The sequence below is a fragment of the Rhinolophus hipposideros genome, assembly GCF_964194185.1.
Source record: "Rhinolophus hipposideros genome assembly, chromosome: 6".
NCBI lineage: Eukaryota > Metazoa > Chordata > Mammalia > Chiroptera > Rhinolophidae > Rhinolophus > Rhinolophus hipposideros.
The window spans coordinates 43,691,605-43,706,423 of record NC_138052.1 but is presented as its reverse complement, the minus strand read 5'-3'; the positions used below and the strand labels follow the sequence as shown (position 1 = coordinate 43,706,423).

General features: G+C 38.0%; 1 protein-coding gene across 8 annotated transcripts in view; it reads left to right on the top strand.

The window, feature by feature from the left end:
- Positions 1-11,514, top strand: part of LOC308498797 (sodium channel protein type 1 subunit alpha) — a 132,578-nt gene extending 121,064 nt beyond the window's left edge. For all 8 annotated transcript variants that reach the window (XM_081051445.1, XM_081051443.1, XM_081051440.1 and 5 more), the window contains 3 exons: positions 652-756; positions 2,350-2,620; positions 8,255-11,514. In XM_081051445.1, the coding sequence (XP_080907571.1) occupies positions 652-756; positions 2,350-2,620; positions 8,255-9,432 (1,554 nt within the window). In that variant the 3' untranslated portion in view covers positions 9,433-11,514. The remainder of the gene's footprint in view (positions 1-651; positions 757-2,349; positions 2,621-8,254) is intronic.
- The last annotated feature ends 3,305 nt before the right edge of the window (positions 11,515-14,819 follow it).

Sequence of the window (14,819 nt, the reverse complement as noted above, 5' to 3'; positions counted from 1 at the left end):
ATTATTATTAATATTATTCTGTAGTCAATATCAGGATACTCTGTTTCGTTTATTAGCCTCAGTTCTGATCCTCTGAATTATCATATACCTGCCATATCATATACCTGCCATATTTGTGATACCTGACTTATTCCCTTGCTATTTTACCAACTCATCCAATTTTCTCCCCATCTTTTTGCACCAATTCTTGGCAGAGTGAAAGAGGCTTTTTATGAGTATTCTAGGCTCTCTTGCAGTATACAGACTTTAACTCTTTGCTACATGTGAAGAAAAACTGTAATTGTCCTTAACTTTTAAAGGGCAGTATGTATAGTGTAGGCATTAAGTATTTAGTGTCTCAGTGAACCAGATTTTACCACTCAGTGAGTCTTGAGTAAAATACTTAACTTCTCAGTTTCTGGGTTTTTTCTCCGTAAAATAATAATGAAAATAATAAAGTCAATTACATATAATTGTGATAATTAAATAAGATTGTATGACCTAAAAAGTACTTTTAATTTTTCAAATTTAAAATTCCAGTCATAATTATTCTAAATGGGTGAATTTTGCATTTACTTTCTTAACTGTACGTTTCCTATTTTAAGTTAAGCATTGAAAAATTTTGTGCAAAGGGACACACTTTTAACTAGTTTTGATTTTTCTTTTCTATACTTTGGAGGCCAAGACATCTTTATGACAGAAGAACAGAAGAAATACTATAATGCAATGAAAAAATTAGGATCGAAAAAGCCACAAAAGCCTATACCTCGACCAGGAGTAAGAAATACTAAATGATATGGGAAAAAAATATACAAAAACAAAAACTTTACGCGGGTATTCTTACAGAAGAGATAGCAGCAAACATTTTCAGCAGCAAAGATTTCTTCCACTTTCAGAGTTTTATTAATTCATATCTTTTCATGGTAATGGTAAAAATTATATAAAAAGAGAGAGACCAAGAAAAAAGTAGTACAGAAAATGCACCCTTGATTTCAAGGGATTAAGAATTCTACATCTAGAATCCAAACGAAATGGCTAGGGACCATAATGTGATGTGATAATGTGATGTGCACAAGAAAAAGTTGATCATATAATTCAAAAGTAGTTACTAAATAATGTCAGGGAGAGGAGTTCACTTTGGATGGAGTTAAAATACATGCAGCTTTCTGCTAGATATCAAGTTGATGAAATCTTGAGTGAAATAACATCTTACTTTCATTTTATTTTTCACTGAAGGTACTGAGTGTTTGGAGGAAGAAAGAATTCTAGTATCTACTATTCATGTATATGACTGTAAAGGTTAGAAATTACTAATACCTACAGAAGTCAGAGTCAGTAAATATAATTCATGATGACAAATAATACTGTCATGTTTCCATGATGAACCAACCAAACAACTACTGTGAAATGGAGAAGCCTCATCCCACACTGTACTGAGTTTTATGTTGATGCTATGTGTAGTTAAAATAATCCCTGGGATGCATTAGGAAACAAAATACTAGCGAACATTCATATTATGCTAGCCAACAGTTACCTCATTGAGAATGATAAGTAAAACATATTTTCCTTTATTAAGCCTTAATAGTGGAAGTAGAAATGAGCCAGCTATATGTAGGAAAATGTGAGACAGAAGATATCCTCAGAGTTCCCCATTGGCCTAGGGAAGTGAGACAGGCCATGGCCTGCAGTGACTGACAGTGGCAGAACTGGGGAGCACAACCATCAGTGACAAGGGATATGGATTTTTGACATCAAATCATACATAATGTCATTCTGGTCTGATTACCCCTGTGTAAGCTCAATCAACATTCTGTGTCTGACAATGTCAGCAAAGACTGTTTGACAAAAGTATGTCAATACTGCATTGCATGAGCTTTAAATACTAATGTTATAGGTGTGTGCTGGAAATCCCAAGTTCCCTTTAACAGTTCTATGAAAATAAGACAATGGAATGCTAATAGATGCTGCATTTTGAAATAGCAGCATGGTCCACCTGATTGTGGGATATTCTGGTAAAACAAAATGAAGCAGGCTTCTTAACTTCTCATAATCTTAACTCATAATCTCATAATGTTAATATGCATTTTGTGTCTCTGAGAGAAGTGTGTTAATGTGCAATGTTTCTTATCAGAAACCTCCTTTGGCAAGGGATTCTTCTGTGGAATAAACAAATATAAGTAGTAAATAGCAATTTAGATAACTAAATTCAAAAAATTAATATGCTATAAATCATCTTTTACAAAATTCAGGGTGAGTGGTTACTATGTACAATAGTAGAAAGTCAATTAATGCAGAAAGTACTTATATAGATGTTTACTATGTACAGGAGAATTCTTCTCTGTTGCTAAAAGCATTTCTCTTTCTCTACAGAATAAATTTCAAGGAATGGTCTTTGACTTTGTAACCAGACAAGTTTTTGACATAAGCATCATGATTCTCATCTGTCTCAACATGGTCACGATGATGGTAGAAACAGATGATCAGAGTGATTACGTAACTAGCATTTTATCACGTATAAACCTGGTGTTCATTGTGCTATTCACTGGAGAGTGTGTGCTGAAGCTCATCTCCCTTCGTCATTATTACTTTACCATAGGCTGGAATATTTTTGATTTCGTGGTTGTCATTCTCTCCATTGTAGGTAAGAAGTATTTTAAGTCTCTTAAGTTCAGCTCAATAAAAGTAAATGTTGGAACAATAAAGTTTAGAGATCATCCCATCACTCAGAGATAAACACTGTGAAAATGTTAATGTATTTTATCCAAGTGTGTTTGTTTTTCTTATAAAATGAGGATTCTGCTATATATACAGCATTGTATCCTATTCCATCCATTTTAGACATTAGGTGTATTATTATTTCAATACAGTAAAGTTTCATTCATTTGAATTTGAAATGTGCTATTAACTAAGACAAAAATATTTTTGACAGGTTGAGATGGAATAGCCTATACAATATTTAGTTGTCTTTGTTGAGAAGAGGACTAGAAATTTAGTCTGGTATTTAGGAAATACATTGCACCAGAGAAATGGACATAAAGTCATCAGCATGTAAATAGGAGTGAAAGTCTATGACAAGATAAAGAAAAAAATGGAGTGGGATGAGAATAAAGAACAATGTTAGCAAATACAGATGGTAGGTCTTTTAAGGGTATGGGGTAGAAATTTTCTAGATCACCCTGAAATCAGTTTACAGTAACAATGCACAAGGTAAGTGAGGTGGCATGGGATATTGTTTCATCAGCCATATACTTCAAAGCCTAAAATGTACAACAAGCACATGGGCAATAGCTCATCTCATTAAAGATACGACTCTAACTCCAGTGAAGTAAAAAAGACTGTGGACCTGAAGTATTAATTCTTTCCTAAACCAGATAATATGATTGGGACAATATTTCACCATCTCATATGGGGCACTCTGTTGGGAAGATTTTCTTTAAAAAAAAAAAAGGCTTTTATTAAAATTAGCTGACATACAGTCATATAGTTATATATGTCATACTATTATATATGTCACACTGTATGTCATAATATTACATAGTTTCAGGTGTACACCATATTCAACAATATATACCTAAAGAAGTAATCACAATGATAAATCCAGCAATTTTCTGCCATTGTATCACGCTATCACAATATTATTGACTGTGGTGTACATTGCATCTCATGACACGTTACATCCCCAAGACTTATTTGTTATATACCTGGAAATTTGGACCACTTATTGCCCTTCACCTTCCCCCTTCTTTTTAATTTTTCAATTACAGTTGACATTCAATGTTATTTTATATTAATTTCAGGTGTACAGCACAGTGGTTATACATGTACATAATTTAAGTAGTGATTCCCTTTACTAGTACCCATCTGACATCATACATAGTTATTACAATATTATTAACTATATTCATTATGTTATGCCCTACATCCCCATGACTGCTGTGTAACAAGCCATTCGTACTTCTTAATCCCTTCCCCTTTTTCACCTACCTCCTCAACCACACTCCCACATGGCGACAATCAAAATGTTCTCTGTATCTATGAGTGTGTTTCTGTTTTGTTTGTTTCTTTGTTTTGTTCTTTAGATTCCACATATAAGCGAAATCACGTTGCATCTGTCTTTGTCTGACATACTCCACTCAGGACTTACATCCTCTAAGCCCATGTATGCTGCCACAGATGACAAAAACCCATTCCCTTGTACGGCCGTGCAATATTCCATTGTATATATGTACCACCTCCTCTTTAGCCATTCATCCATTGACAGACACCCAGGCTGCTTCCACACCTTGGCTATTGTAAACAAAGCAACAATGAACATTTGGATGCACATGTTCCTTCAAAGTAGTGTTTTGGGTTACTTAGGATAACTACTCAGAAGTGGGATTGCTGGGTCTTTCTTTGTCTCTTGTTATAATCTTTGTTGCAAAGTCTATTTTGTCTGGTATAAGTATTAGTACCACAAATGTTGTTCTTTTTGTTTTCTTCTCATTTTCATGAACTATGTTTTTCCCATCCATTTAATTTTAGTCTATGTGTGTCTTTCGATCTGAAGCGAGTCTCTTGTAGGCAGCATATGTAAGGGTCTCATTTTCTTATCCATTCAGCCACGCTGTGTCTTTTGATTGGAGCATTTAATTCATTTACATTTAAAGTAATTATTGATAGATGTATAGTTATTGCCATTTTATTCTTCATGTTTTTTATCCTTTATGTCTCTAAGATTTCTTGTAATACTGGTTTGGTGGTGATGAACTCCTTTGGTTTTCTCTTGTCTGGGAAGCTCTTTATCTGTTCTTCAATTCTAAAAGATAGCATTGCTGAGTAGAGTAATATTGATTGTATGTCCTTGCTTTTCATCATCACTTTGAATATTTTTTACCAATCCCTTATGGCCTGAAAGATTTCTATTGAGAAATCAGCTGACAGTTTTATGGGAGCTCCTTTACAGGTAACACTGCTTTTCTCTTGCTGCTTTTAAGATTCTCTCTTTATCTTTAACCTTGGTATTTTAATTTTGGTGTTTCTTGGTGTGGGCCTCTTTGGTTTCTTCTTGTTCAGTTTCTATGCACTTGCTGGACTTATATGTTTATTTCCTTCACTAGGGAAGTTTTCATCATTATTTCTTCAAATAGGTTGTCAGTTCCTTGCCCTCTCTCGTCTCCTTCTGGTACCACTATGATGCAAATATTGGTACACTTCATGTTGTCCCAGAGGCCCTTTAAACTATTCTCATTTTTTTGTATTATCTTTTTCTTTTCGCTGCTCTGATTGGGTGTTTTCTTCTGCCTCATTTTCTAAATTGCTGGTTTGAACCTTTGTATCATCTAACCTACTGTTGATTCCCTCTAATGCATACTTCATTTCAGTTACTGTATTCTTTATTTCTCCTGGTTCTTTTTTATGTTTCTATATCCATTTTTATGTTTCTATGTCTTTGTTGAAGTTCTCACTGAGCATCCTTATAATCAGTGTTTTGAACTCTTCGTCTGGTAGATTGCTTGTCTTCATATTTTTTAGTTCTTTTTCTGGGGATTTGTTTCTGTTCTTTCATTTGGGACATTTCTTTGTCTTCCCATTTTGGCTGCCTCTCTGTGTTTGCTTCTATGTATTAGGTTAAGTTACTATATCTCCCAGTCTTAGTAGAATAACCTTATGTAGTAGATGTCTTGTAAGGCCCAGTGTCACAGTCTCCCTGGTCACCTGAGCCAGGTGCTTCAGGTGTGTCCCTTGTCTTGGTTGTGTGTGCCTTCCTGTTGTAGTTGAGCCTTGATTACAGTTGGCACATCAGTGGGAGGGATTGACCCTCAAGCTGATTGGTTGTGAGGAGTAGCTGTGACTACAGTGGAGGAGCTGTTGTGCAGGGGCTGACCCTATGGAGCAGGATTCACTTTAGCAGGGCTCTGATGCCTACACTCTATATCCTTTGGGTGTGTCAGTTTTGGAGGTAGTTGGCTGGTGCTCTTGTGTGGTCTGATAGCTAGGTCTGGTAGTTAGCTACCAGGTGTGTTAATTACAGGACCACTTGGGAGGGTCTCATGTGCAGGCCAGGTTCAGCCACTGCCTGTGCCCTGCCTGGAGCCACTTGGTACGAGCTATAAAGTGATCTGAAGATGGTTGCCACTTGTGCTGGGCTTGGAGGAGCCAGGAAGAAGCTAAAATGTGAACCAAGGCTGGCTGCCACTAGTACAATTTCAGGCTGCTTTATAAGAGGTACGGCACAGGCCAAGACCAGATCTACTTGTCTGGGGTTAGCTGAATCTTTAAGATAGTTTTAGGAAAGTCTGAAGCATAGGCCAAGACATGCTGCATGGAAAAGCCACTAGAAATGGCTTGGGTGGGCCAAGGTCTCAGGGAATCACCAGATCAGGGTGAACGGTGTAATCCAGGTTGATGGAGACTCAGATTGGTGTTCACCTATGTCTGCACTCTGGGTGAGGGTAGCGCTCAACAAAGAAACAATGGCTTCTACCAGCTCCTCCATCTGGGAGAAAGCTCCACCTCCAGCTCTCGTCCTGAAGCCAAACAACTTAGTTTCTCCCTGTATGTCCCTGGTGCCTGACAATGCCTGCTGCCCCAGCTCTGGAGCTCAGAGTGAGTGAATCCATCAGTAAGTTTATGCATGGTTTCTTTAAGAGGAGCACCTAGGACTCCAACATCTCAGGCTCACTCAGTGACAATGTCTACTGGTTTTCACAGCCAGAAGTTATGGAGACTTCTCAGCACTGGAACTCTGTGTTGGAGAGCCTAGTGTGGGTCTGGAACCCTTTGTTCCAAAAGGGACCTCTGCAGCCAAGATATCCCTCCCAATTTTTAATGGTCACACACAGGTGTGGGACCAGCCTATTCCACATCTCTGCCCCTATTACCAGGCCCTAGGTGGCTTCTTCCATATGTCGTTAGTTGTAGGGCTTTGGTTCAGCTAGATTTTGGGTGATTCTCAATGATGGTTGTTCTGTAGTTTAGATATAATTTTAATGTAGTCATGAGGAGGCAAGCACAGCATTTACCTATTCCTTCATCTTGGAAATCCCATTTGGGCAGATTTTTCATGTCATTCCCCCCTCTGAAGAAGTTAGTCATATATCCAACTCATATGTTGTATGTGGCCTTTGATTCATATACTAATGCGTAGTGTAATCAGTTGTCATTTATGGATAGGATACTAAAGTTATATTCTCTCCTTTCTCCCTCTCTCTCTCTCTCTCTCTCTCTCTCTCTCTCTCTCTCTCTCTCTCTGACACACACACATACTTATGTAAGCCAACTATTTACCCATTACAGAATTAGACAGTGTAAATCAAAGTCACTTGATTTCTTTAATTCCTTTTCAGTACAATTATTATTTCATATTTTTAAAGACAAATGCGGAAAGAAACTTAAAAGTAGAAGGCTGAGAGACCAAAGTGAGACACAGGAAACCAAAAAAATCACCAACATTGGATCCTTTTAGGGATGCACCAGAGCATATATAAATATATAAGACTATCATAGAGGAAGCATAGGAAAGCATCAAGTTTATGGAGAGATGAAAACAGCATCAAAAACTACAGATACTTTTAAATGGATATGGATAGGGACTGAAAATAGGATATGTGATTTGGCAATTTCAGAAAAAAATTTTAAGTAAACTAAAAATAGTCTATAAACACTCCTCAATGGCAAAAGGTACTGTAAAATCCTTATTGAACTGAATATTGTCTTAGTTCAGACTTCCATAACAAATTACCATAAAATAGGTAGCTTATTCACCCCAATAAATTTAATTTTAAAAAAAAATGAGATACCAAAAAAAAAAAAATAGGTAGCTTAAACGACACAAATTTATGTTTTAAAAATTCTTGAGGCTACAAGTCCACAATAAAGCATAGTGGGTTTCTCTCTTCCTGGCTTGTAAAAGGTCACCTTCTCACTCTGTCCTCATATGGCTAGGGAAAAGATGGGAGCTAGAGAGAGACAGTAAGCTCTCTAGTGTCTCGTCTTATAAGGAAACTAATCCCACCATGAGAGCCCCACCCATATGACCTCATCTAAATCTAATTATCTCCAAAAGGTTCTATCCAAATACTATCACATTGGTGGGTTAGGACTTTAACATATGGATTTGGGGAGTACAAAATTCAGTCCATAGCAAATATTAAGTTAATTTAATATTTAACATAAATAAATATAGCATATGTATGTCAAATTTAAGATTATGTAACTGCCTTGACAGAAATTTAGCTATTATTTTAATTGATAAGTTCTTCACTGTTTTGCATTCTCATTTTTTTATCCACAGGCATGTTTCTGGCTGAGCTGATAGAAAAATATTTTGTGTCCCCTACCTTGTTCCGAGTGATCCGTCTGGCCAGGATTGGCCGAATCCTACGTCTGATCAAAGGGGCCAAGGGGATCCGCACGCTGCTCTTTGCGCTGATGATGTCCCTTCCTGCGTTGTTTAACATCGGCCTCCTGCTCTTCCTGGTCATGTTCATCTATGCCATCTTTGGAATGTCCAACTTCGCCTATGTTAAGAGGGAAGTCGGAATTGATGACATGTTCAACTTCGAAACCTTTGGCAACAGCATGATCTGCCTGTTCCAGATTACCACCTCTGCTGGCTGGGATGGTTTGTTGGCACCTATTCTCAACAGTGGACCTCCTGACTGCGACCCTGAGAAAGATCACCCTGGAAGCTCAGTTAAAGGAGACTGTGGGAACCCATCTGTCGGGATTTTCTTTTTTGTCAGCTACATCATCATATCATTTCTGGTTGTGGTGAACATGTACATCGCCGTCATCCTGGAGAACTTCAGTGTTGCTACTGAAGAAAGTGCAGAGCCCCTGAGTGAGGATGACTTTGAGATGTTCTACGAGGTTTGGGAGAAGTTTGATCCCGATGCCACCCAGTTCATGGAATTTGAAAAACTATCTCAGTTTGCAGCTGCTCTTGAACCCCCTCTCAATTTGCCACAACCTAACAAACTCCAGCTCATTGCCATGGATTTGCCCATGGTCAGTGGTGACCGGATCCACTGTCTTGACATCCTATTTGCTTTTACCAAGCGAGTTCTGGGGGAGAGTGGAGAGATGGATGCCCTTCGAATACAGATGGAAGAGCGATTCATGGCTTCCAATCCATCAAAGGTCTCCTATCAGCCAATTACTACGACTTTAAAACGAAAACAAGAGGAGGTGTCTGCTGTTATTATTCAGCGTGCTTATAGGCGCTACCTCTTAAAACGAACTTTGAAACAAGCTTCATTTACATACAATAAAAATAAAATCAAAGGTGGGGCTAATCTTCTTGTAAAAGAAGACATGATAATTGACAGAATAAATGAAAACTCTATTACAGAAAAAACTGATCTGACCATGTCTACAGCAGTTTGTCCACCGTCATATGATCGGGTAACAAAGCCAATTGTGGAAAAACACGAGCAAGAAGGTAAAGACGAAAAAGGCAAAAGGAAATAAATGAAAACAAATAAAAATAATTGGGTGACTAATTGTTTACAGCCTGTGAAGGTGATGTATTTTTGTCAACAGGACTCCTTTAGGAGGTCAATGCCAAACTGACTGTTTTTACACAAATCTACTTAAGGTCAGTGCCTACAATAAGACAGTGACCCCTTGTCAGAAAACTGTGGCTGTGTAAAGGGGAGATGACCTTGACAGGAGGTTACTGTTTTCACTACCAGCTGACACTGCTGAAGACAAGAGACGCAATGACTACTCAGAATGTAGGGACCAGTTCAAAGGGGTGTAAACCTATAATTGGGGGTTGTTTAACATGAAACACTTTAGTATAGTAATTGTATCCACTCTTTGCATTTCAACTGCCACATTTGTCACATTTTTACAAAATCTGTTAGTGGATTCATCTTTTTTTTTTTTTTTTAATCCATATGTTGTTTATTATATGTGACTATTTTTGTAAACAGGGTTTCTGCTTGGAAATAGACTAAAGGACCTCTTTAACAGGTATGCCATGGGGGTAATGGCAATCACGTGGCCCTCCTATCTGCACAAAGTGGTTTGCATGAGGGCATGCTGCACTTAGAGATCATGCATGAAAAAAGTCACAAGAAAAACAGTAAGTTTTTAAATTCCATCCATATTTCTGGGAGCGATAATTAGGTGATAATTGGAGGTGCTTTGCTCATCTTGTTTTGTCAAATCTAGTCCCTAGACCATGTAGGATCATTTTTTGGGGGGGTACACCATTAAATCTTAGCAGGTGCAAACTTCATTCAAATGTCTGAAGTCATAAATGTTGTTTCTGTTTATTGTATTAAAAAACTGAATAATGAGCACTGCTTCCCCCTTGAAGACCGATTTGACCAAAAGAACCCTTTATAAATTTCTGCTTAATCCTGCCCTTTGTTTAGCCATCTTCAGCTCAGCAATGTCAACACTGTATATGTTAATGAAATGCTATTTATTATGTAAATAGTCATTTTACCCTGTGGTGCACGTTTGAGCAAACAAATAATGACCTAAGCACAGTATTTATTGCATCAAATATGTACCACAAGAAATGTAGAGTGCAAACTTTACACAGGTAATATAATGTATTCTGTACCATTATAGATAGTTTGGATGCTATCAATGCATGTTTATAGTACCAAGCTGCTGTATCTGGTTTCTCCCACTGCTCAGAATCTTATTTATGAGAAACCATATGTCAGTGGTAAAGTCAAGGAAATTGTCAAACAGGCTTCATTTCTTTAAGCCATTAAGCAATAGTTTGCAGCACTTTAATAGCTTTTTGGTTATTTTTAAATTTTAAGTGGATAACATATGGTGTATAGCCAGACTGTACAGACATGTTAAAAAAAAAAAAACTGCTTAACCTGTTAAAAATGTGTTTAGTATTTTATAAGTAAATATAAATACTGTAAAAAAAAAGTCATTTTATTTTATTTTTCAGCATTATGTACATAAATATGAAAAGGAAATTATCTTCAGGTTGATATCACAATCACTTTTCTTACTTTCTGTCCATAGTACATTTTCATGGAAAAATATTTGCTAAATAAGAAATGAAAACAAGACTGGGTAGTGGTAGATTTCTGCTTTTTTATTACCTCTGCTAATTTTAGATTATTTCTTAATTTTAAGGGATAAAATACGTTCACCACTCAAATCCAAGTTATGCTTTACAATTGGAAAGGGTATAAAATTTTTTTTACGTTTTTAATAGTGTCTGCATTAACTGGTTGAAGACAGTGTTTAGTTTTCATGTTTGTCCTTTTTTTAGCTTCTCCTTATATTTTCATTTATTTGGAGTCATGCTGCTCTAGATTGCTCTATATATGATGTGGGTTTCACTTCTTTTTTTCCCACAAGAAGAGAGTAGTGAACTTACATAGTCTATTACATCAGGATACTTTGTGTTTCTTACAGAAGCAAACCATAGGCTCCTCTTTTTCTTAAAACTACTTAGATAAATTGTATTTGTGAACTGCATGTTGGAAAAATGCTACTATTACCCTAAATGATGCTAACCAACATTAAAAATGTGCAAAACTAATAAAGATTACATTTTTTATTGTATTGTTTGCCCAGTTACTTTTTGTTAAAAGTATTTTATGGACGTCATAGGAATGGCGGCAGCGAGGTGGTCTTGAGTTCTCCTCCAGACTTACCACAAATTGAACATCTGTAACCTATCAAAGGACTTTCTGCTCATCACACAGAACTCATAAGCGACTCCTACGAGGATTACTTGAAGGTGGGCAAACAGGGCGAGCAGGGGAAAAAAGAAGGGAGTGGTGCGGAGACGTGGCCATATCTGCGGCTGCCGGGATGCGGGGACCTCAAGTCACACAACAGAGATCCCAAAAGCCAGGGCTCTTTCACTGCATCCCACAGCTGATCTCTCCTGCCAAGAGAACAGGATATCCAGCATTTGAGGCAGTAACCTCAACTGAGGTCTCCAACTGGGCCCTAGGTCAGACATAAAAGACAAAAGGCAAATTCCATACCTGGGCCCCTCTCCCCACTCTCCCACAGCAATCCTATCCCTGCCTTTCCAGAGTCTGAAGCTGGTCCCTGAACTGAGGAGTAGTGTCAGATTTTAGAGGAGCTGTAGTGCTCAGGACCTAGAAAAAGCCACTTTACAGCTGGAACGTAGGGAAGAGGCTGGGAATAGTGTGACACTACTGGGCTGGAAGACAGAAGAAACCTCCCTTCCCAGCCCCCACCTTTTCTGAGCTACAGCTCAGGGCATTTACAGCTACAGAGACACATGCAGAGGTCAACAGCAGGTGGCAGAGGCAGCTCTGGGCTTTCAGCAGCTCAGAAATCTTATGTCCCCCACCACCCCACCCCCAATGGAAGAAGTGCCCTAAGACTCAGGAGACCTGGACACAGGAAATAAGCCCTCCTCCCAGTGGCTGGCTGTGGTGCTCTCAGAGCATGTTATGTGCAGGCAAGAGCAGAAACTGCACTGACTTTTTAAAAACTACCATCCACACCCCATAGTCCCACTCATCTAGAACTGCAGTGCCAGGGTCACTCTGGACGCCAGGTGAGCAGCTCTGCCTGCATAAGATGCAGAGGAGTCTTTGTACAGCAGAGAACAACCTGGAGATTATTTGGTGGGCTTAAGCCAAGACTGGTGCTTTTTTTTTCTTTTATATTTTTGATAATTTTGCCTGTGTTGAGTGTGGGTTATCGGTTGTTTTTACCTGTGAGTGTATCTGATTTTGCTTTGGTGTTGTTGTTGCTGTTGTGCTTGCTGATTTGTTTTGTTCTGAAATTGCCATATTCCAGGGCCCAGCCCAAAACACACAAGATTCAACACACCCAGAGACCAACTCCAGATTAAACCAGAGTATTACCAGGTTTGACTTACAAGTGACACACCAAGAGGGAATTCTCTACAGGCACAAGAAACCACAGGGGCCAAGCCTCATCTGAGTGGTCAACCCTCACGCAGCAGATTATCCACTGTAGGTAGAGCCAAGTCTCACAACCAATCAGTGTAGGAGTCAGTCCCATCTACTGACAATCCAAAAGCAATTAAAGCTGAACTTTAACAGGAGAATACATACAACACAAGCATCACCTCTGGAGCACATGCACAGGAGAATAGGGAAGTGGTGAAAGTCAAATATAAAGGACACATAAGACCACCCAGCAAAGACCAAGAACCCTAAGGGATCTACCTAATACATCGAAGCAAACACAGAGAGTCAGCCAGAATGGGGAAACAAAGAACCATGTCCCAAATGAAAGAACAGAAGTAACCTCCAGAATTAGAACCAAATGAAATAGAAGTAACCAACCTATCAGAGACAGTTCAGAACACTGATGATAAGAATGTTTAAGAAGCTTAATGATGGCATAAAGAAGGATAGAGATATCATAAAGAACAACCAGTTAGAACTAAAGAATACAATAACTGAAATAAAGAACACACTTGAAGGAATCACCAGCAGGTTAAATGAGGCAGAGGATAGAAACAACGATTTAGAAGACAAGGTAGGAGAGATTACCCAAGCAGAACAACAAAAAGAAAAAAGAATAAAAAAACAATGAAAACAGTTTAAGAGATCTCTGGGATAACATCAAGTACAACAATATGCACATCATAGGAATACCAGAAAGAAAAGAGAGGGAGCAAGGGATCGAGAACATATTTGAAGTAATAATGACAGAAAACTTCCCTAACCTGGTGAAGGAAACTGACATACAAGCCCAGGAAGTGCAGAGAGTTCCAACCAAGATGAATCCAAACAGGCCCACACCAAGACACGTTATAGTTAAAATGGCAAAGGTTAAAGAGACAAAAGACAAAAGGTTAAAGAGACCAAAAGAGAATCCTAAAAGCAGCAGGAGAAAGACAGCAGATTACATAGGAGGGAACTCCTATAAGACTATCAAATGACTTTTCTACAGAAACATTGCAGGCCCGCAGGGAGTGGCAGGAGATACTCAAAGTGATGAAAAACAAAGGCCTACAACCTAGATTGCTTTATCCAGCAAGGCTATCATTTAAAATTGAAGAGATAAAGAGCTTCCCAGAAAAGAATAAGCTAAAGGAATTCATCACCACCAAGCCATCAATGCAGGAAATGTTAAAAGAGCTTTTGTAAACAAAAGAAAGATAAAAACAATCTAACTAGTGATGACCAGAAATAAAAATAACAAAATGGCTATAACTATGTACCTATCATAATCACTTTAAATGTAAATGGATTAAATGCTCCAATCAAAGACATAGGGTGGCTGAGTGGATAAGGAAAGAAGACCTTTGCACATGCTGTAAACAAGAGACTCACCTCAGATCTAAAGACACACACAGACTGAAAGTGAAGGGTTGGAGTAAGATATTTCATGCAAATGGAAATGAGAAAAAATCTGGAGTAGCAATATATGTATCTGACAAAATAGACTTTAAAATGAAGAATATATTAAAAGACAAAGATGGGCACTATATAATAATAAAGGGATCGGTCCAACAAGAGGACATAAACCTAGTAAACATGTATATACCAACATAGGAGCACCTAAATATACAAAACAGATATTGACTAACATAAAGGCTGAGATCAACAGTAACAGTATCATAGTAGGGGACTTCAACACACCACTGACAACAAGGGACAGGTCTTCCAGAGGGAAAATAAATATGGAAACAGCAGCCTTAAGTGACACATGGGGACAGTTGGATTTAATCGATATTTTCAGAGCATTTCACCCCAAAGCTGCAGAATACACATTCTTCTCAAGTGCACATGGAACATTTTTCAAGATAGATCACATGTTTGGCCACAAAATAAGTCTCAATAAATTTAAGAAAATTGAAATCATACCAAGTGTCTTCTCTGACCACAGTGCCATGAAATTAGAAA